Below are 21485 nucleotides of genomic sequence, written 5' to 3' on the forward strand. Positions count from 1 at the left end.
TGGTTGGCGCCTAACCACAGCCCCTGACAACCCCCATCAGCGATGGGCAGTGAGGAAGCCTGATGAGATGCCAGCTCAGATCTCTGTATCCCATCTTCTCCTACTAAAACAAGCAACAGTTGGCTACCAGAGGTAGAAAGCAAGCCATCTAGGTCTCTCTTAAGAAATGGAAAGCAGAGAGGGGGAGGAAGGGGTGTGGGAGCGAAAGATTGGTCTCCGTAGTTCTCTACCTTGCCACCAGGTGGCAGCACTAACTCAGGACTGTTGCTGGCATCAGCTATGATCCCTGGCTATAATGGGTGGGTGGGTGGGGGCGGCGGTGCATCTCAAGTTCACCCAAGTGCAATCAAGCTTGGCATAAATTCCAGCTTTGGAGGCATCAAAGGCAAGTCTGAGCCTCATCTCTGAACTTAGCTGTGTGACTTTGGGCAAACCATTTAACCTCTTTTGAGTTTCTTTGTCTGTAAAATGGGGATGATAATAGTACCTAAAATAATAGAGTAGATGTGGACAGAAAATGAAGGAAATGTTTAGTAAGGCCACGCAGGTCTCTGTCATCCTCCTGCCCCAGTGAGAAGGGTCAACAGCACTGTCCCCTTCTGCCTCACCCTTTTCTTGCACCTTCTTTTCTCTTTCAAGAGTGCCCCGAAGTGCTCATTTAGTCTGAGCATATAGATACACATTCAGGACACAGCCGGGGGAGCAGGAAGACAAGGGGAAGGCCCCTAGGGTGATTTTTCTAGGAAGACATCTAACTTTTCCCGTCCTTTCCGCCCTTCTACTCCTCCCTTTCCTCTTTGTTTTCTTTCTTCTAGCACAGAAGTTTAATTTTTTACTTAGAAATAGATGTTAACACCTGCTAGCGTTAAGCACTCCACCACTAACTGAACAGTGACTAGCCTATTGAGACAGTCATTTGGCTGCTCACCATTTAGTCAACGCTGGTGGCTTTGTCCACGATATGGGTAGATGTCTCTCTTCTTCTCAGGAGAAATTAACATGGCTGTTCCCATATTTGAGATTCTAATGAGGGAGGAAGAGCCTTGGTAGTGCAATGTTTAAGTGCTCAGCTGCAAACCGATAGTTGGAAACCCTGTGGGGCAATTCTACTCTGTCCTATAGGGTCAGTATGAATCATAATGAACTTGATGGCAATGGGTTTAGTTTGGATTTAGTTTAATTAGGGAGACTGATTAGAATTAAGAGTCATGTGTTGATGGTGGGTGAAGGGAAAGACAATACAACAAAAGTGTGTGACTAGCACAATAACAATAGGGAAAAGGAGGACAGAGAGAGAGAGATGCATAAAAGGTATAGACAAGACAGACAAACGCTATTACTTACCTGATACTACATTAGCAGTAATAACAAACACTCGTCTATGGGTGGAAACGTAGGCAGACAGGTGAGAAGATCAGGTGTGGGTAGGTGAAAGGGAATATACCTATGATCATAGATAGGTCTGGCTGGTGATATTTCTCTGTGTAGGTTTGAATGTGCTACAAAAATATCCATATACATTATGGAACTAACAGGGGACAAGGTTGGGGTAGCATCTTAGCGTCTTAGCACTTTGAGGGAGTGAGTCACCAGGCTTGAGGGCTGGGGACCATGATCTCGGGGGACATCAAACTTAATTGGTACAACATAGTATGTAAAAATATTGTTCTATATCTTACTTTGGTGAGTTGCAACTGGGCCATCTAAGATGCAATCATTGGTCTTTCCTTGTACAGAGGAAAGAACAATGAAGAAAATCAAAGACAAATGGAAACAAATAGTCCGAGGGACTAATTGACCATGGGAACCTCAGCCTTCATGAGCCTGAGACCAGAAGAACTAGACAGTGTCCAGCTACCAATGTCAAGCACTCGAAATGGAATAAAAATTGGAGATCCTGGATAGAGTGGGAGGAAAAATGTTGAACAAAATTCAAAACCACAAAAATGACCAGAATTACTGGTCAGATAGAGACTGGTGAAACCCTAAGACTGTGACCCTGGGTGACCCTTTGGACCTGGAATTGGACTCACTCCTTCGGGTTAGCTCTCAGCCAAACAATGAAAAGCCTATAAGCTGAAGATCTACCCCAGGGAGATGCACCCCTTAGAAAAGTCAACCTTGCAAGATCAGGAAGGGCAGGATTTGCTTAGGGGGAAGGCTTGACAGACAGGAACGCATAGGTAAGGACATAAACCAAAAAAGCAAAAAGCCAAACCCACTGCCATCAAGTTGATTTCAACTTACAGCGACCCCCCTTGGGTTTCCAAGGCTGTAAATCTTTACAGAAGTAGATTGCCTCATCTTCCTCCAGCTTGAGCTGCCGACCTTGGGGTTAGAAGCCAAATGCCTTACCCATTACACCACCAGAAATCAAAAACCAAACTCAGTGCCATCCAGTCGATTGAGATACATAGTGACCCCTCCTTGGGTTTCCAAGGCAGTATCTCTATGGAAGTAGATTGCTCAATCTTCCTTCCGAGGAGTGGCTGGTGGGTTTGAACCGCCAGCCTTCTGAAGGAAGGGGTAATCATGGGGAGGAAGGAGGAGGAGAACTCTTCCAATGTGGGGATCATAATCAGTGCCCTGAAATAAAATATGTGTAGGTCAATAAAATATGTGGAGATCCTGCATAGAGGGGGAGAAAAAATATTGAACAAAATTGAAAGCAGCATCATGATAAATGAATGGAGAGAAGATTGAGGTTGTCAAAGGTTTCATATTACTTGGTTCTACAATCAACACAAATGGAAGCAGCAGTCAAGAAATCAGATGACACATTGCAAATGTGCTGCAAAAGACCTCTTTAAAGTGCTGAAGAACAAAGATGTCTCCTTGAAGACTAAGGTACACCTAACCCAAGCCATGGTATTTTCAGTTGCCTTATATGCATGTGACAATGAATAAGGAAGTCTGAGGAAGAGTTGATGCTTTTTAGTTGTGGTGTTGGTGAAGAATGCTGAGAGTACCATAGACTTCCAGAAGAACTACTAAAACTGTCTTGGAAGAAATGCAGGCGGAATGCTCCTTGGAAGTAAGAATGGCCAGACTTAGTCTCATCTACTTTGGTCATGTTGTCAGAAGGGGTCATTCCCTGAAGAAGAATATCATGCTTGGTAAAGTGGAGGGTCAGTGAGGGAGGAGAAGGCCCTCAAAGAGATGGTGTGATACAGTGGCTGCAATGATGGGCTCAGGTATGGCAAAAACTGTGAGGCTGGCACAGGACTGGGCAGTATTTCGTTCTGTTATACATAAGGATGCTATGAGTGGGAGCCGACTTGACAGTATCTAACAACAACGACAACATGACCTGTTGGTTATAAAATGAATCTGCTTTGTAAATTTGCACCCAACTCACAATAAAAAAAGAAAATTATAGCAGTTAGTTACCATATTTTTACACAAGGAAGAAAGAAGAAAAGTATCCTCTACTTCTCTGGGTCAGAGAATTGGTTTGCAGGTTGTGTTTGTGTGTGCAGGGGCTGGGGGAATGGAGAGCCACCAGATAGGCCAACCTCCATCGTACATTTCATGGAAGCGGAACTCTGAGGACTAGCACCGAAGCAGCTGAGGGTGGGCAAAGGCCAATGTGCCTCCTACAGAGCCCTGATCACCACTCTATTTTGCTTTCATTCCGATCCTGGTCCTTGCCTCTATTTGGCAAGGGACATCTGGGCACAAAACTAAAACCTACATGACAGTGTGACTTGGCAGACATGGTTCACCTCCCCCAGCCTCTTCTGGCCCCCACTTGGTGCTCCTCTCCCAATTTCTACCGTCTCCATGATGTATGAGAGCTTAAAATCAGAGGCACTCTGTGTGTATAAATAGAGCAATCTGAAAATGGAGTCGTAACTCCATGTTAAAGTCATGAGATGAGTCTAGAATCCATGTTGAATTTTAAAGTTGTCCTTTCTACACACGGTCCCTCCAACCTTGATGCTGACCTAACCTTGATACTGACTATATATCCTAAAGGTATATTCTTCTTCTCTGTGATCTGGCAGGTGCAGAACATCACATCCTCCTGCTGGAGGGTTTTGCCACTCGGGTCAAACAGATGCAAGACGTAATAGTTTATAACTGAGGGTTTTGTTGTGTAGTATTATCAATAAATCTTTATAACAAACCCCCAGAAACAGACATGACTGAGAAAGCAATTTTTAGAACAGGTTACCCAAAAAAGCTGTCCTGTCATTGTCCTGTGACCACCTGTAATAAACTGAAGAGCACATATTTTTGTGATTACATACCCCTCGTTGTTGTTGTTGTTATGTGCCGTCGAGTCGGCCCCGACTCATAGCGACCCCTCCTTGGGTTTCCGAGGCAGTATCACTACAGAAGTAGGATTGCCCGACCTCCAATCCTGTAATCCTATGTATATATCGTCCATCCATCTGTCCCTGCTAAATCCCTGCTCTTAGACATCCCGACTTTGACTCTTCTCATTGTCTTTCAGCCAATTATGATTTGCAACTTTTGGTTCCTGCTCCAACTGTACAAATATGTTTTCTTCCTCATTGCCTGGCAGAGTTGCTGTCTTCACTCTGTGAATTTGGATGTCTTCCTGGTTCATTGGGAACATTTCTATCCCTCAATAAACTCCTTAATGTTGCTATACAACGAGAAAGTGGTCCTTCCCTTGATTCCCACCTTAGAGGATCTGATTGATGCTTGCCATCCTATATTGGTTGATTTTCAATTTTGTTACTTGCATTTCATTGATGGGAGCTCTGCTGGCATAGTGCCTAAGGCATTTGACTGCTAACCAGAAGGCTGGGGGTTCAAACCCACTAGCCACTCTCAGAAGGAAGGTTGGACAATATACTTCCGTAGAGATACTGCCTTGGAAACTCAAGGAGGGGTCGCTATGAGTCGGATCTGACTCGATGGCAGTAAGTTTGGTTTTTTGGTATGAGGTAAACACTGTTCCAATTAAGACCAACACCAGGAGCAAGGGCTCTTACCCAGGAGGGAGCATGGAGAATCGGAGAAAGAGACAGAAGCTCGCTGCAGAGGAAACATGTAAGTGGTGTGTGGTAAACCGGGGCAGATACTCCAAGGCTCCTAGGGTCCTGCCAAGCATCTGGGTCTTTACCTTGATAGCTTGAGTAGCTCTTAAACCCTGCTAGTGCAGGGGGGAGTTGATAAGCATTTTGTGTGAATAGTGCTGACTTCACTTAGATGTGCTAGTGGAGGGGGTGACCTTGTACTGATCTGACTCTCAATCTAATTGCTCCAATGGCACACATATGACAAGGTGATCTCTAAAATGAGGGCCTGGGTCTAGGGTTGCAAGCTGCGAGATGGTTTGCAATGTCTGGTGTCCAAATCTTGAAATGCTACAAATTGGGAAAATGAGATGCTGCTCTTCATTTTGCAGACCTGGAAAGTGATGTTCTCTAGAGAAAACAGAACAGTGGCATTTCAGGAACAACTTACGGGCTTCCTAACACTATTGCTTACACCTTGTTACCAAAGTTTATAAATCTAAATATACGTATTCTTTTTTTTTTTTTTTTTTAAATTGTGATTTGGGTGAAAATTTACAGAGCAAATTAACTTTCCATACAGCAGTTCACATACACTTTGTCTCATGACATTGACTACAATTTACCACAATGCAACAGCTCCCCTCCCACTTCCTCTTGATAGTTACCTCTTCCCTGTGTCCATTCCTCCATGCACTCGTGCCCCCTGAGCTGTCTCCCTATTCATAAACAGCCCTTCTTTCTCCCAAGATTGTTTTCTCCAAGGAGTGTATCTACCTCAGGTAAATGTTCAACTCATATGCCTGTTTTTTGTTTGGTTGGAAGCCACAGGTGTGGGTTCAATTCCAGATCTAAAGGGCAGCTAGGGGCCATAGTCTCAGGGGTTCCACCAGGTTCTATCAGACCAGCAAACCTGGTCCCCCTCCCTTTTATTTTTCCCAAATGATTTTGAGTTTTGTTCCACATTGTTCTCCCTCTCTATCCAGGATCTCCTACATAGATCTCCCTCCTAGTGGTTGACCATGATAGCTGGGCACCATCTAGTTCTTCTGGTCTCATAGTCATCTAGGCTGCAGATCACATGGTAATATACGTATTCTTAAACAAAAGAAGAGTATCACTGATCTTAGTTTTGCAAGGTTTGATTCACCTCTCCTTTACCCGCTTCTCTTCTGTGCCCATTAAAAAGCAACAATATGGAAAGCAAAGTGGATATTTATATCCTGTGTACATTGTCAAGGTCTTTGCGTGGTGCAAATGGTCACCCAGTGGCCATCATGGAGGAAAGATCTGGCAATCTGCTACCGTAAAGACTGTTGTGTGCTCTCAAGTAGATTCCAACTCATGTGACACTAAAGGAGAGGGGAATTGCCCCATCAGGTTTACGAGCTCGTCATCTTTATGGGAGCAGATAGCCAAGTCTCTTCTGCAGAGCCACAGGTGGATTTGAACTGCTGACCTTTTGGTTAGCAGCCAGGCCCTTAATCTTTATGCCACCAGGACTCCTTAAAGATACCAAAACTCATCATTGTCAAGTTGATTCCAACTCATAGATTACAGCCAAGACAATTCTATAGAACACAGTTCTAGTCTCTAACTCATGGGATCACCTAGAGCTGACACTCAACAGCAATGGGTTTATGGGTACATTTCCTAAATGGCTTTAATTTTTAACATATTTTTCTTTAAGTCAATTCACTTTTTTTTTTTGTGAAAGTGAATTATTTGTAAAAGAACAGTATATCACTATAATAAATGGGAAACCACTAAACTTACTAAAATAAATGTATACCAACCAAAGTAAATAAGTTTTATCCAAGTATCACCTACCATCATTGTGGTGGTCAAGTTTGTATCTCAACTTGGCTGGGCCTTTTGAGTGGCTGGGCAGCTGGATGGAGTATTCCCCATGATGTGACTGGTAATCAAGTCCACGGTGGAATCTGCTGTGAGCAGCTGAGTAGCTGCTTTAGGGATGTGGTCTGCTTCCTGTATATAAGAAACAGCTTAGGGAATAGTCTCTAGCTTATGGCATGCTTGAATCCTGTGTGTAGCCCTGTTGTTGTTCAGCAGCCTGCCATGCTCTGCAGACCTTGGGACTTTTAATGGACTGGAATTAATGGCCTGCCATGTGGTTTGGTAACATTGGGACTGTGCCATTTTATTTGTTGACCCTGGGCTTGTTAGCCTCAGCAGCCAGTAGTTGCCTGAGTGAAGAGATGCCTCTAGCTTCAGTGGGCTGGGAACAAGAGGCAGAGCTGAAGCCCAAGGTCAAGGGGCTTTCATACAGCCCTTAGAGCCTGGCACTTTGAACTCGGACTTCAAGCCTCCCGAACTGTAAGAGAATAATAAACTCCTGTTGTTCAAGCATCCCATTTGTGGTATATTCTTGTCAGAATGGCACTAGGTAACCAGAACAATCATCCTACATTCCAGGCAGATGCTGTGGCAATTGAATTGGATTTTGAAAAATGGGTAGGATTTCAAACATCAAATGTAACACAAAGCCAGGCTTCTCGTGTCATTTCAATCAGAATCACCAGGGAAGCATATTAAAAATGAAAATTCCTGGAATCCACCTGAAGAGCCACTGCAAAGGTAAGAGGGATTGTAGTCAGAGTGAAGGCTTAGGAAAAGAAAGTGCAAAACGTGGTCAAGGATGTGAACATCCTAGACTGGCCAGGACCCTGGGGTTGATTCCAAGAGAGGAGGGGTGGACACGTGTCAGAGTAGATTGGTAGCTGAAGGTCTGGTGTCCTGGAAGCTACAGCTTCTCAACCTTGGTGCTAACTCAGAGTCAGATAATTCTCTGTTGTAGGGGACTGCCCTGTGCATGGTAAGGCCTCTGGCAGCATCACTGGCCTCTGCTCTCTGGATGCCAATAGTACCCCCACCCAGGGTGTGACAATCAAAATGTCTTCAGACATTTCCAAATATCCCCAGAGGAATAAAATTCCCCCACCTCTACACGCACCCCTGTGTTGAGAACCATTGAGTTCAGGGAATGGTTTAAATTCCTTGTTTGACTGTTTGTCCCTTTGGCTTCTGCATTAGAGAAAATTAGTCCTCAACAGCTACAGTTTTTTTTGTTTTTGTTTTTAAAACAACAAACCCAACAAAATAACCACCTTTCCACTTTCATGTAAAAGAAGTCTAGAAGCAGGCTGTCCAGAGTTTGTGTCACATCTCAGCGGTGTGACCAGGGACCCAGAATCCTTTTCCTCCTGTGTACTCATGGTTGTCTCATGGTCCTAAGATGGTCGCCCCATCTCCAGCATCACGTCCAACTTCCAGGCTGAAAGAAGGAGAAAGGCATCTGCCAGCTGAGACAGCCCCACCTGTTAAAGAGCTACCCATAAGCCTACCCAGAAAGTTCTGCTTCTGTCTCATTGACCAAAACTAGGTCACATGGCCATCTCTAGCTGCAAGAGGGGCTAGGAAATGTAATTTTTTTTTTTCTTTTTTTTAGCAAGCCACAGTGTCATCCTACACAAAATAAGAGCTCAGTGAGTAAGGGAAAGAAGGAGAATGGTTTGGGGAGGGCATCATTAGTCTCTGCCATCTCTCCTAACCTTGGTTTCCAGGCACAGTGACAAGTTCTTCAGCAATCTCTTTACAGAAATCTTACAGAATAAGTCAGACAAGCCTTGTGGACAGTATTGGAATTTGTCTCTGCCAATATTCCTGCTGATTCCAATAAATAAAGGAGGCTCCTCAGTTCTGTCTGCTGATAGATTGTTCAAACCAGGATCAGGTTTCCACTCTATCTTCCTGTAAGTGGATTAACTCAAACTATAGACCAATCAGTTGAGAAACAAGGTTCACAACAGGGTTATATTGCTGTTCCCTTTATACCCCATTCTCTAATCCTCTGGTACCCAGTCATTCACATGGCAAAATTTCCATTAACTGTCTCCTCTACACACTCGCCACAAAACCTGAAATGCTGCCACAAGGAACTCGTTCCTTTTGGTCAAGCACAGCTCTCCCTATTGCTTCCTTGAGTCTGCTCTGGCTCACGGTGACCCCACATGGAACCAAACAGTGTGTTGCTCCTCCATCATCTTCACAGCCATTGGTACGCTCAAGGCCACTGTTGGAACTACTGTGTGTTTGGGGTGTCTTCCAACCTAGGGAGAAACCCAGGCCTTTCTTCCTTGTCTGTCTTAGTCTGGAAGCTTCACTGGAGCCTGTCCCCCATGGGTGACCCTGCTGATATTCGAACATCATTGCCACTGAATTGATGCCGACTCACTCTGGTAGCATAGTGGCTAAAGCACTTGACTGCTAACCAGAAGGCTGGCAGTTCAAACCCACCGGCCACTCCTCGGAAGGAAGGTTGGGCAATCCTACTTCCGTAGTGATACTGCCTCGGAAACCCAAGGAGGGGTCACTATGAGTCGGGGCCGACTCGACGGCACATAACAACAACAACAACAACATGGCGACCTGCAGTTATGGAGGAGAGCTGTGCTCTGCAGGGTTTTCAATGTCTGATTGTTCAGAGATTGATCACAGGGCACTTCTTCCGAGGTGCCACTGGGTAGGTTCAAACCTCCAACCTGTCAATCAGCAGCAGAGCACACTAACTACCTCCTGGGATTCCTTCTCTCTGCAGGCCCCTCTTAAAATTCCAATCCCTTCTGATAGATAAAAGATAAGTATTATCATCTTAGTCTAAATTTAGTGGGGGAGAGGGGGCAAGGGCAGAGGAGCAGAGACAGACTGTGTGTTCTAAAAAGAAATGGGGTGCCCCGCTCTCTCGCCTCCTTCTTCATAAAGCTGCAGCCACCATTGCAACATTGGCCGGCAGTATTTATAAACCTTGCTGGTAAGTTTAGTACCCGGTGACCTTTGCATTGATTTGCTTGCCTCTCTCCCTCCACCCACGCTTCTCAACCTGAGGACCGAAATTCTGGATTTCCTGTCATTTGTTTTGATGCTAACTCGGGGATGACACTGCCAGTAAGAGATAAACACCGAGGACAGGAGGTGGAGAAACATTCCCCAGGAACCCTAAGGTCAAGTGACAGATAGCAACGATGTCCTCTTGTGCCCACTGCTGGCCACCTGGGACTCTCCCACAGCCCAGCTTTCAAGGCAGATGTTGCTGACCTAAATCAGTTTACAAACTAGTGGACTGTGCAGTGCTGCTCTCAGATCTGCCATGGGCTTGCCACTGTAGAGGGAACCGGTGCTGGGCACCCTCCCACTATCCTCCTCGCTTGGGGCAAGGATCCTTAGGACCTAGGAGACGTATCCACTTAGAGCCCTGCACCTCCTTCAGATCCTGCTCTTATCTACCCGCCACCCCCAACAACAACAAAACCCCAGACCTGTGGCCATTGATTTCGATTCGGTGACCCTGTGTGACAGAGTAGGACTACTCTATAGGGTTTTCTTGACTGTAATAAAGTCTTTAAGGAAGCAGCTCACCAGACCTGTTTCCTTGAGGGTGCCACTGGGTGGATTCAAACCATCAACCTCTAGGATTATCAGATGATGCAAATGATTTGTACCACCCAAGGGCCATTCCATTGTTGTTGGTGTTGTCTTGGCTATAAATCTTTATGGAAGCAGCTCACCAGGACTTTCTTCCATGGAGCCACTGGGTGGGATCGAACCGCCAACTTTCAGGTTATCAGTGCAGCATGAACTGCTTGCTCCACCCAGGCTCCTGTTTCCATATCCCCAGGGCTCCACAATCCTCAGCCTAAATAGCTCTGTGCTGGCTCCCAGGAAACTGCAGACCTCTTACCCAGGTCCTTCTGCCAAGGATGGACCAAGGCTCTGGTGGGTGCAGCCCTTGAACTGAGGGGAGGTCAAGGGTTAGTGGGTTGTGGAGAAAAGGGGGCAGACAGAACATGGCCTTGCAGGCTGGTATGTCCACTGGCATGAATGAGAGGCAGTGTGGACAGGAGGAGCCGGGGAGGGGAGGGAAAGGGAGGGAATGGGCACGCTGCAGGCTGGGGGCTCTTTCTCCCTGCACTACTTCATCCTAATGTAAAATTCTGAAGAGTCCAAGAATTCTAAATGTAAACCTTGTCTTCCAGGTTGTTATACAGACAGTTTGTCAAGGAAAGAGAAAAGAACATATTATTGATTTATAACATTTAAGTATTTAGACATATGGTATGTTGTTGTTGTTGTTGTTATGTGCCATCGAGTCGGACCCAACTCGTAGCAACCCCTCCTTGGTTTCTGAGGCAGTATCACTACGGAAGTAGATTGCCCCATCTTCCTTCTGAGGAGTGGCTGGTGGGTTTGAACCGCCAGCCTTCTGGTTAGCAGCCAAGTGCTTTAGGCACTATGCTACCAGAGCTCCCAGACATATGGTGTATTGCTCCTATTTGTACTCCTGTCCTAGGCCCTGCAAATGTTCAGGACAGGCTTGATCCTGAACTGTCTATTTATTTAGCTATCTATCTATTTATTTATTTTTGGTAGGCAGAATGCTTTAAAAATTGGGAGATTTCATATAAAAATTCCGATTTTGGCTTCTCTTGACAAATTGGAAGATATTGCAACACTGGGCCTGAGTTCTCATGAGACTGCATGAGTTAGAACTGAGGGACAGCTGCTCACTTTTGGCAGGTAAGCACTCACTCATTCCTCAGTTTGCCAACTCTCCACCACTCTCGATTGTCCTGAATCTAGTAAGCTTCATGCATTTATAGTGCCTGCCTGGGCCCTGAAAGCATTTAAGTTTGTGTCTCGTGGCCTACCAGCCCAGGCAGCCATGCCTGCTTTGGATAGGAGACTGGGATCCATGATGTAGTGTGGTCAAAACTTTGGAAGTCCAAATCTCTACTCATGGCTGCCTCTAAGATTTCTCTGTGTTGAGATGAAGTCAGCATTGGCACTAGTCCTAGGCTCAGCCCTTTGCTGCTTCTGCCAGGCTGATCAGAAAGAAGAAGTGGAACTGCTTGGGGTCATTAGAAAGTGGAGAATGAAAGGGGAAGAGAGGTCCGAGGGATGGGAACTGCACACGTGAGCCCAGTGTTTCTAGTTCTGGCCCTTAATGTCATTCAGAAGATGCCCTGCCCCAGTCATGTGCCTTCTATGGGGATTTCAGGGGGAAAATCACAGCATCAGAGCAGAGGTGGGGAGAAAACTCTTCTGCTTGGAAGAAAGGCTACCCCCGACTCCCTTGAGGGGCCAGCCACCAGGGTGAGCTGCAAAGAAAGCAAGACCTAGAATTCTAAGGCTTAAAACTGAAAGGACAATGTATTCTATTCAGTGCATGCAACATCTGAGGTGATAACTGGGTTCTTGGTGTTACCTTGCTAACAGAGGGGTGGGAAAGAGCCAGACTGAGCACCGTCAGCTGCTATCGAGTCAAATCCAATTCGTGGAGACTCCAAGTGAGTCAGAGTAGAACTCTTAGAACTCTGCTCCATTCGGTTTTCGATGGCTGATTTTTCTCAGAATAGACTATCAGGACCTTCTTTCAAGACATCTCTGTGTGGATTTGAACTTCCTTCCAATCTTTGCATCAGAATCAAGTGCATTAACCAGGGACTCCAGAGGGAACATTAGCTCCAAAAACCAGCCCTTGAAGGAAAGGAATGAGAATGATCCTTCTTGGTACAAGCCCTCACCACACACCCAATCTGCACCCAATCTGAGTACTGGAAGAAAACCAAAATACACACAGCTGTCGTGTCGATTCCAATTCACAGTGACCCTCCAGGACAGAGCAGAACTTCCCCTGTAGGGTTTCCAAGGCTGTAAACCTTTCCAGAAGCAGACTGCCATATCTGGTTCAAACTGCTGACCTTTGGGTTAACAGCCCAGCGCTTAACCACTGTGCCACCAGGGCTCCTCAAGTACTGGAAGAGAGGCCCTATTTTCTAAGTTTTGTGGGAGACCAAAGATTAAAATGCAGGTTTCTGAATTGTAAGAAGTGGTGCTACTTGGGGAAGCTCTTCTGGGCTGTCTCCAACAAGCTCTGAGGTACTAGGCTTAGCCCAGTTCCCAGTCCACACCAGGGCATCCATGGCTTCAAGGGTGAGGACCCCAACTGCTGCAATGTGGTTTCAAAGGCCTTGGGTTGGTAACCACACACTGGGACATGGCTTTTCCAGGCCTATCTGGAGATTAATAATCATGATCGTCCCTAAATTGGTATAATTCCAGAGAGGTAAAAAAAATGTGGTTACAGAAAGGTCCAGAGCCTCAAACCAACCAGAGCTGTCGGATGGCAGGTTGAGGAGGCGCCACGATACAGAGAAGTGAGCCTGCTCCTTCCACCTTCTCCCCTGTGTTCATCACATCCCAAGATGGCTGCCAGCAGAGAGGCAGCAGCAGTGGCAATCCCTCTGAAGACAAAGGAGTGAGACTGAGGGGGTTACTGAGAAGCTGAATTGGCCATCTTCCATGGCATTCTCTGTTGCTTTTGTCCCTGTCGGGCTCAGCAGGGTCATGTGTGTGGGCAGTCCTCAAGTGGCTATCAACCTTGAGCAGCTGTGTGGGTAAGACTGTGTCAGCCAACCAGCAGGACTCAGCCCAGGGATCACTGAGGCACCTGTAGACATCAGGGGAAACTAGAGCACTCTGGTTTTAGATTCTACCAAAAGTGGGAGATTTTGAAGCCCTGAAGACAACACTGTGTCACTGTGGCCCTCAAAATGGCAGACTGCAGAGGCTTGTGGAGACCGGTAAAGTCATGTGTGCTTTCCAAGGGAGACAGTCTTCAGCAGGACATGTGGATCCATTGGCAGGAAGGTCCCTGTGAATCTGAGCCACAGGTTATCCCTAGAGAGGATTAGGAAAGCCCTACCTTAAGTGTAAGAAGCTCTAGTGGCAAAATGGTCAAAGCGTTCTGTTGTTAACCAAAAGACTGGTGGTTGGAACCCACCAACTGCTCCATAGGAGAAAGATGAGGCAGTCTGCTTCCACAGAGATTTACAGTCTTAGAAACACTGTGGGGCAGTTCTACTCTGCACTATGGGATCACTATGAATCTGATTCAACAAGATGGCAGAGGTTTTGGTTTTTGAGTTTTGGCCTTAAGTGTGAGAGGTTGCCACTGTATTCCTAGGCTGTCTTGCACAGTGCCTGATACCCGGCATCTCCCAGAGTTGGCTACTGGGCTGGAAACAGTGCTGGATAAGTGTAGTTGTTTGAGTGGGAGGATAGTATCAACCTGACTTATCATTTCACTGAATGGCATCTTACACTGGTCCTTCTCCCTGCCTAGAAGTTTCCACTGCAAGAAAGAGAAGGCAATGAGGAATGTAAGATGGGAGGTCATGGGGAGGTGATGTGGGAGCAAAATAAAGAAGACAGATGCCTACAGGCAAGGCTGAAGACGCAGTGAAAAAAGCCAGCTTCCCAAGTAGATTCACAAACCACGTAAAAGAAGAGCTGTTAGCAGAGCTCTTGAGGACCTCTTGAGACCAAGAATAAATGAAACCTCCAACCCCACAAAATCTAGGGTTTCAAGGAAATGGCCCTGTCAAGCTGGCATCTTTTACAACGTTTATTTAGAAAAATAACCCTCCCCTGCCCTCCTCCCTCTGACCCAGGAGATTTGGGCATTATACTTTCTGTTGCTCTGACTTGGGGTCCCCCCACATGGAGGTGCAGCACCCCCAGACAGGTTGCCACCCTGCGGGGAGCCCTCACACTCCTCTAGCCACTACAGTCCTTGTGTGCAATCCTTGTGCAAGCCTCCGCCTCTGGGTCTCCCAATGGAGAGAGGGCTCCGAGGGACGTGGGCAACCTGGCCACAGTCTGGGTGTGTGCCCCTCAAGGCCCGCTTGGGCATCAGGGATGAGGGCTCTGCTCTTCTCACTCTACTGCGAGGCTCAGGGCTGGAAGCGTGGGGAGGTGACGTGAGGCTGATGGAAGGTGTATACCACTTCGGGGGGTGAGGGCACGCTGGTGGCCAGCACTGAGCACAGGGGCTCGTGGCTACTCAGGACTGACGTGAAGTACTTCATCTCCTCTGTGAGCTTCTTGATCTCCTTGCGCAGAGCTGCGTTCTGTTTCTCCAGGTCTTCACTCTCCTGTGGGGGGGATGGGTGGGCATTAGTGTCAGGGGAGGCAGCAGGTGGGGGAGGGGAGGTTAGCGTTTTCCTACCACAGCCATGGAGAAGGGCGTTTGTGAATTTCCTGCACACATGAGTTTGTGCCTGTGTGCATATCTATTTGTATATGTGGATAGGTGTATCTGTATAAACACAGGTGTATATGTGCACGTGTATTCATAAGGAGGTTGAAGGAGAGTCCCTGGTGCAGCAACTGTTAAGTGCTTAGCCACTAGCTGAGAGGTTGGCAATTCCCACCCAGAGGCACCTCAGAAGACAAGCTTGGTTATCCAAAAATCTATGGAGGACAATTCTAGTCTGCACACATGGGGTTGCCACAAATCAGAGTCGACTCAGTGGCAACTAACAACAACAATTAGGTTGAACCATGTGCAGTGATATTTGTCTGTTGTGACCTACAAAAATGGCAATGTCATATGGTTTGACCTAACAGGGGTGTGTGTGTGAATGCATGTATGAGTTTCTATGTGTGTGCTCCTTATGTGCATTGGTCTTTGTGAGTGTGTGTGTGTGTGTGTGTGTGGAGTGAGAAGTAACTGGTTTGAGGGAAACTGATTGGCAGGCCAGAGCCTGAAACAACAGATAACAGTGTTAGAATATCCTATATTAATTGACTCCTTTCACGCCTATGTTATGCCATGTGCTTTTCACATGTTCCTAGTATTTGCATCTAGTCTTACAAAGTCCATGCTTAATTATTTGCTTCACTCAGATTCTGGAACACTCAAGGTCTTTGTAAATATCAAATGGTGAGAACCCACGATAGTGTGCTATTCCATTCAATTCTGCTCATCCAACAGCCTGTTTTACAGCCTTCTGGGTATGGCCCAAGCACGCGTGCTTTCTTTTTTTTTGGAAACACATTCCCCTGTTGCTTGGGAGAACCATCAGAAACACACTCTGTAACACACAGGGCCACTGTGAGTTGGAATCGATTCTAGGGACACAGATTTGTTTGTTTGCTTATTTTTTAATGGGGCTGATACCAAGAGCTGTCGCCATGGTAGTGGAGTCAGGCACTGCCTTCTTCTGCAAGATGTGGCTGGCTCATTCATTTTGCCATTTGTCTGTTTCCTGGCACTTCCAGATGGAGAGCATCCCCCCTTTACCGAAAGGTAAGATAAGGCAACACAATGAGAGTGAGGGTGTCGGTAAGACGGGAACTGGGGGCCGGGAGTTCTGGCCCCTTCCTCTAGCCCTTTTCCTCGCCCCCTCTGAGAGTTTCCACCAGTGGCAACATTTACAGTAAATTCTGTGCTCCAACGCGCCTGGGCAAACCCCGAGGCTGAAGGGCGGGGCCAAGGTAGGCGGAGGGACTGCTCCTCTCTGACCTTCTCCCCGCCTAGGGGCAGGCCCAGCTTTCGGGAAGTGACTGCAGGCCCTTCCTCCCTGGGCTCTAAGCAAGCTCTGCTGGCCTCTCTCTAGCTTTCTCACCTTCCCCTCCTGCCGGCTTGCAGATCCCAGAGCTCTAGTTGGGGTTTGTAACCACTGTTGCCTTTAACCAGAAAACCACCTGTGACAGGAAACTAGCCTTTGCCTTGGGAAGAAAGACTGCTTCCTGCATGGGCCCCAGAGAAACCAGCCCTGCCAGCCCAGGGGCCCTGCAGCCAGCCAGACACAAGGGAAAGGGTTTGACTCCCTTTGCAGAAGAAGTGACTATTTGGAGACCTAATTCTTACACACCCCCGCCTGCCATTGCTCTATCCACTTATGACCCTCCTTGGGACAGTTATGTTATGGAAAAGGCTCACACACCTGAAGGGACAACTGGCCTAGGGAGCCATGGAGCAGCTGTGTATCCAGAGGTACAAAGATCACACCCACTAATGTTCCAATTAGTGCTGGAAACCTAGAACCAGGGCTTCAAACCAGTTCCTCTCGGTTCAGTCATGGCTGACGAAGCAAAATCTGAACAACCTGAATATGTAAAACGTGAGTGAACTGAGCAGTAACTGAAATGTGAACAATTTTGAGTCGATGTCCTGCTACAAACTTGATCTCCTTAGAAAACAAGGGGAGTGTATGTGTTGCATAGCCAAATCTCTTGACTGATAGGGTAGGAAATGACGATGCCTTGCTCAAAGATGGTGGCTGACCCTGCTGCTTTGAATGTGTGTCACCCTCCACAACCCTGGCAATAATCTGATTTCCCACATTACGCCCCTGGAAGGGCTCGCTATGCCTCTTCCATATCACCAATTCCACGGCTTCGACCTATAATTTTCCCCATTCCATTATTTCACTTCATCCAAATTTTTAAAATTCAAGTCTGTTCCAATTTTGCTTCATTGGCCATGACTGAACCAATTTGAACTGGTTTGAAGCCTTGCCTACAAGCCAGTGAAGGGAAAGAGGAGAGGAAAGTTTGAGAAGTAAATTAGGGCTTCTGGTGAAATCTCTGTTTTTCTGAATGCATCGGTCCATGTCTTACCAGGCCCTTCATAATAACCCACCTGGACATGGAAGGCTAGGTGTTGTCACCATGCCCACTTTACAGATGAGACCACTCTGGGCCAAACCTACCCTGCATATTCTATAAAATGACCACAGGCTGGGTGGCAGCAGCTGCTAGGAGAAAGGGGTGTAGGATTCACCTCACCTTCTCAGAGGTCTAGAAATTTTGAGTGATTGATTCAAAGACCCTTAGTCACATAGGGGCAGAGGAGGGCTTGCATTGGGGTCTTTCCTTCTCAGCCCTGTGCTCCTTTCACCACACCTGACTGCTTCTACAGAAAGTCTGGCAACTCCAATAGCCAAGTGTCTCAAGAGATCACTAAGAAGACCCTGGCCACCTGGTCATCTTTGAAAAGAAAACCAGGTCTTGGTTTTGGTGATCCTTAAAACATAATACAATACAACAATCCCAGATCAATTACTTATTCCAAGTGCAGAGATGGCCATCAGTCTCCAGAGCTGAGCTGGGCAGGAATCACTTGTCCAGCTACTCTGAAAAAGGGCTGACTTGAGACCAGACCTTCCTCCAGATGCAGAATGAGATCCTGAATACATGACAGTGACGGACACCATCAGTGGTAATTGGGGTCAGTGAGTCATGGGTCCTCGACCTGGCTGGTGACCTTCACTGAGTTGCTTTCCCTCTCTGAGCCCAACTTACCTCACTTTAAAACAGGAAGACTGTACCAAAACAATTGTTGTCAACCATGGCCATACATTGGATCCCTGCGTAACTTTAATAATATTGATGCCTAGGTCCCATGCGAGCTCTGGTAGCACAGTGGCTAAAGCACTTGACTGCTAACCAGAAGGCTGGCGGTTCAAACCCACCAGCCACTCCTTGGAAGGAAGGTTGGGCAATCCTACTTCCGTAGTGATACTGCCTCAGAAACCCAAGGAGGGGTCGCTATGAGTCGGGGCCGACTCGACGGCACATAACAACAACAACAACAGGTCCCATGCTACCTGGCATTGGGTTATTAAAGCCTTCCTTCCACCTCCCCCCCCCCCCCCCCCAAAAAAAAAAAAAAAAAACCCTCACTCCTGTTGAATTGATTCTGACTCATAGTGACCCCCAAGGCTGTAAATCTTTATGGAAGCAGACTGCCTCATCTGCCTTCCACTGAGTGGCTGGGGTGTTTGAACCACCGACCTTTTGGTTAACAGCTAAATGAGTTAACCACTACATCACCAGAGTTGCTTGTGAAGGCCCCCCAGGGGATTTTAATGTTCAACTAAGGTTGATAAACCACAGGGTTGGAAGACTTCCAAGCACCCTCTAACTCTCAAATATTTCAGGTTCCAAATTTACTACCTGAGTGAGCAAGCTAGATCCTTGAAATGTTTGAAAGGGGTGTGTGTGTGTGGGTAGGGGAGTGGGAGTGTAGACTCAATTCGTATGAGAAAGATTAGTAGAAACTAAATTTTTAAAAGAAAAGCCTAGTTTGACCTAATACTACCTGACATTTATTAAATGTTATCATGTGCTAATCACTCTTAGGAGCTCTGGTAGCACAGTGCCTAAGGCACTTGACTGCTAACCAGGAGGCTGGCAGTTCAAACCCACCAGCCACTCCTCGGAAGGAAGGTTGGGCAATCCTACTTCTGTAGTGATAACTGCCTCGGAAACCCAAGGAGGGGTCGCTAGGAGTCGGGGCTGACTCGATGGCAAATAACAAATAACAATCACTCTTAAGTACTTTAGAAATATTGTATTTAATCTTCACAAATAGCCCTATGTGGTAGATAATATTCCCATTTTACAGAAGAGGAAAACTGAGGTACAGAGAAGTTAAGAAACTTATTTAATGCCTCACAATTTATAAGTTATTGCACCAGTACTGAATCAATGCAGCCTGGGTTCAGAATCTGTGGCCACTGTCCTGTCTTGCCTCTGAAGTCTGTTTAAACTGTATGATATTTGGTAGTTATCTCCCATGAGGCTTCAGCCCTGTTGGCTTTCCAATTTCATCTATTTACTCTTCCACCTTGTGTGAATCCAGATGCTCCCTGTCACAATTCACTCTCACCTGTGCAGTCACCTGATACCACCCATAGAGTGAACCACAAGCAGCTTGGAAGTGGCTGACAAGGAGGCTGCCCCAGGTATGGGAACATTCTCGGAAATCCCCTAATGGAGGGTCTGAGGAGGTGGGGGTGGGGTCACTGGAAGAGCTCCTGAATGGCAGGGAATCCCCAGGCAGTTCCCGTACCCCCAGGGAGCCAGTTGGCACCAAGGCTAAGGAAGGGCTGGCATTTCCTAGCTGGGCTCTAACCCCAGGACTTCCCACTCATTCTAAGCAGAGTATGGGCCCCTTCCCTGCTCTCTCTGGTTTAGTGTCTTGACCTTCTCCTTGGATTTTCTAATCATGATTTCCAGATGAGGACACACAGTCATTTCTCAGTAGGAAGGCCTTTAAGCTCCTGCTCACATTTTAATAAGAGAGTGGAGTGCAAAGCTTATGCCACACACTCAGCTTTATGTTCAATTTCCAGAAGTTACCACCCCCTGCTTACCAAATGCAGACATTCGGTGGAGCTCACCATTCCCAAAGTCTACCAGCAGAAAGGTAGGACACTTCCCAAACCTAGATGGGATCTCTGCCTACCATTCCCACCATTCCTGAGGCAATTAGCCCCAACTCCTGTTGCTCATTCTAGAAGGAAAGAAGAGGAGTCACCAGACCACAGGTATGTGCACTGAATAATGTGTGTGTCTGAGAAATCTTCGCTGTCAGGCCTAAAAGCTGACACTTTGGGACCACAAATGTCTTCATCATCAACAGATGTTTAGCATCATGAGTCATGACTATGGGGCCCTGACTGGAGTCATAGGCTGACACCTGTTCCTTGCCTTCAGGACTCTGATTTTATGGACCTCAAATGTGAAAGACCATAGATGTTAATTTACTCAGCATCCATCCCAAACTCCTGTTCATTTCCCTTCCACTAAAGAGACTGAGGGAAAAAATTACTCAAATGTCCAGCTTCCCTTGCAGCTAGCGATGGCCATGTGACAGAATTCCAACCAATGAGATGTGAGCAGAAATACTTAGGGAGCTTCCTTTCCCAAATATAAATACAAAGTCTTCCAAGGACAAAGGCCTCACACCCTCAACACAGTTTGATACCTGGAAGTTCAGCAGCCATTTTGTACCCTTGAGGATGAAAACCATACACTGAGATGGCTGTGCAGAAAGAGACGAGAATCTTGTTTCTTTGATGATATCCTTGTGCTAGCCCTGGTCTATCCACTTCTGAGCTTGTCATTATGTGAGGAAAAGAAACTGCTGCCTATTGAAGCCTCTCTTTGATGGTTTTTATATGACTTGTAGCTGAACACAATCTTAAATGACAGCAACTTAGAAAGCTTGTCACTAGCCAGCTCAATTTTGAAAAACAACTAATAATTTCTCTCTCCCTAAAGGTTTACACTGTTTTTGTTGTTTAAACCATCAGGCATCTTGGACAGAGTATCTGGGGGATAGATCCATATAATTGCCCCAAACTCACTCCAAACATTCTCTTGCATGCACCAGACAGTCTTCAACTGTCACTGTTCCATACTGGAATCGCCTGGAAAGCTTTGAAAAAAAGAAAATGAGAAAACCCACTGCCAAGTCGATTCCAATTCCTAGTAACCCTATAGGACACAGTAGAACTGCCCCATGGGATTTCCAAGGCTGCAAATCTTTACAGAAGCTGATTGTCTCATCTTTCTCCCATGGAGTGGCTGGTGGGTTCAAACCACAAACCTTATGGTTAGCAGCCTAGTGCTTTACCATTGTGCCACCAGGGCTCCTTTGGAGAGCTTTAGAAAGTCTTAGTTCCTGGACTTCAGCGCCAGCAATTCCAAGTTCATTGTTCTAAGGTAGGACTCAGGCATCAAGATTTCAGAAAATATTTCCCAGGTGAGCCAAATGTGCAGGGAAGTTGAGAATTAAGTTCATAGCTGATTCTTCAGTTATTAATATAATAATTATAT

General features: G+C 46.5%; 1 protein-coding gene across 1 annotated transcript in view; it reads right to left on the bottom strand.

The window, feature by feature from the left end:
- Positions 1–14803: 14803 nt before the first annotated feature.
- BATF (basic leucine zipper ATF-like transcription factor) overlaps positions 14804–21485 on the bottom strand; it is a 38510-nt gene continuing 31828 nt past the window's right edge. The window contains exon 3 of the mRNA XM_007941353.2: positions 14804–15004. Coding sequence (XP_007939544.1) covers positions 14804–15004 — 201 coding nt within the window. The remainder of the gene's footprint in view (positions 15005–21485) is intronic.

The sequence above is a fragment of the Orycteropus afer genome, unplaced genomic scaffold, assembly GCF_000298275.1.
Source record: "Orycteropus afer afer isolate SDZICR_OR568_19922 unplaced genomic scaffold, OryAfe1.0 scaffold00079, whole genome shotgun sequence".
In the NCBI taxonomy this organism is placed as follows: domain Eukaryota; kingdom Metazoa; phylum Chordata; class Mammalia; order Tubulidentata; family Orycteropodidae; genus Orycteropus; species Orycteropus afer.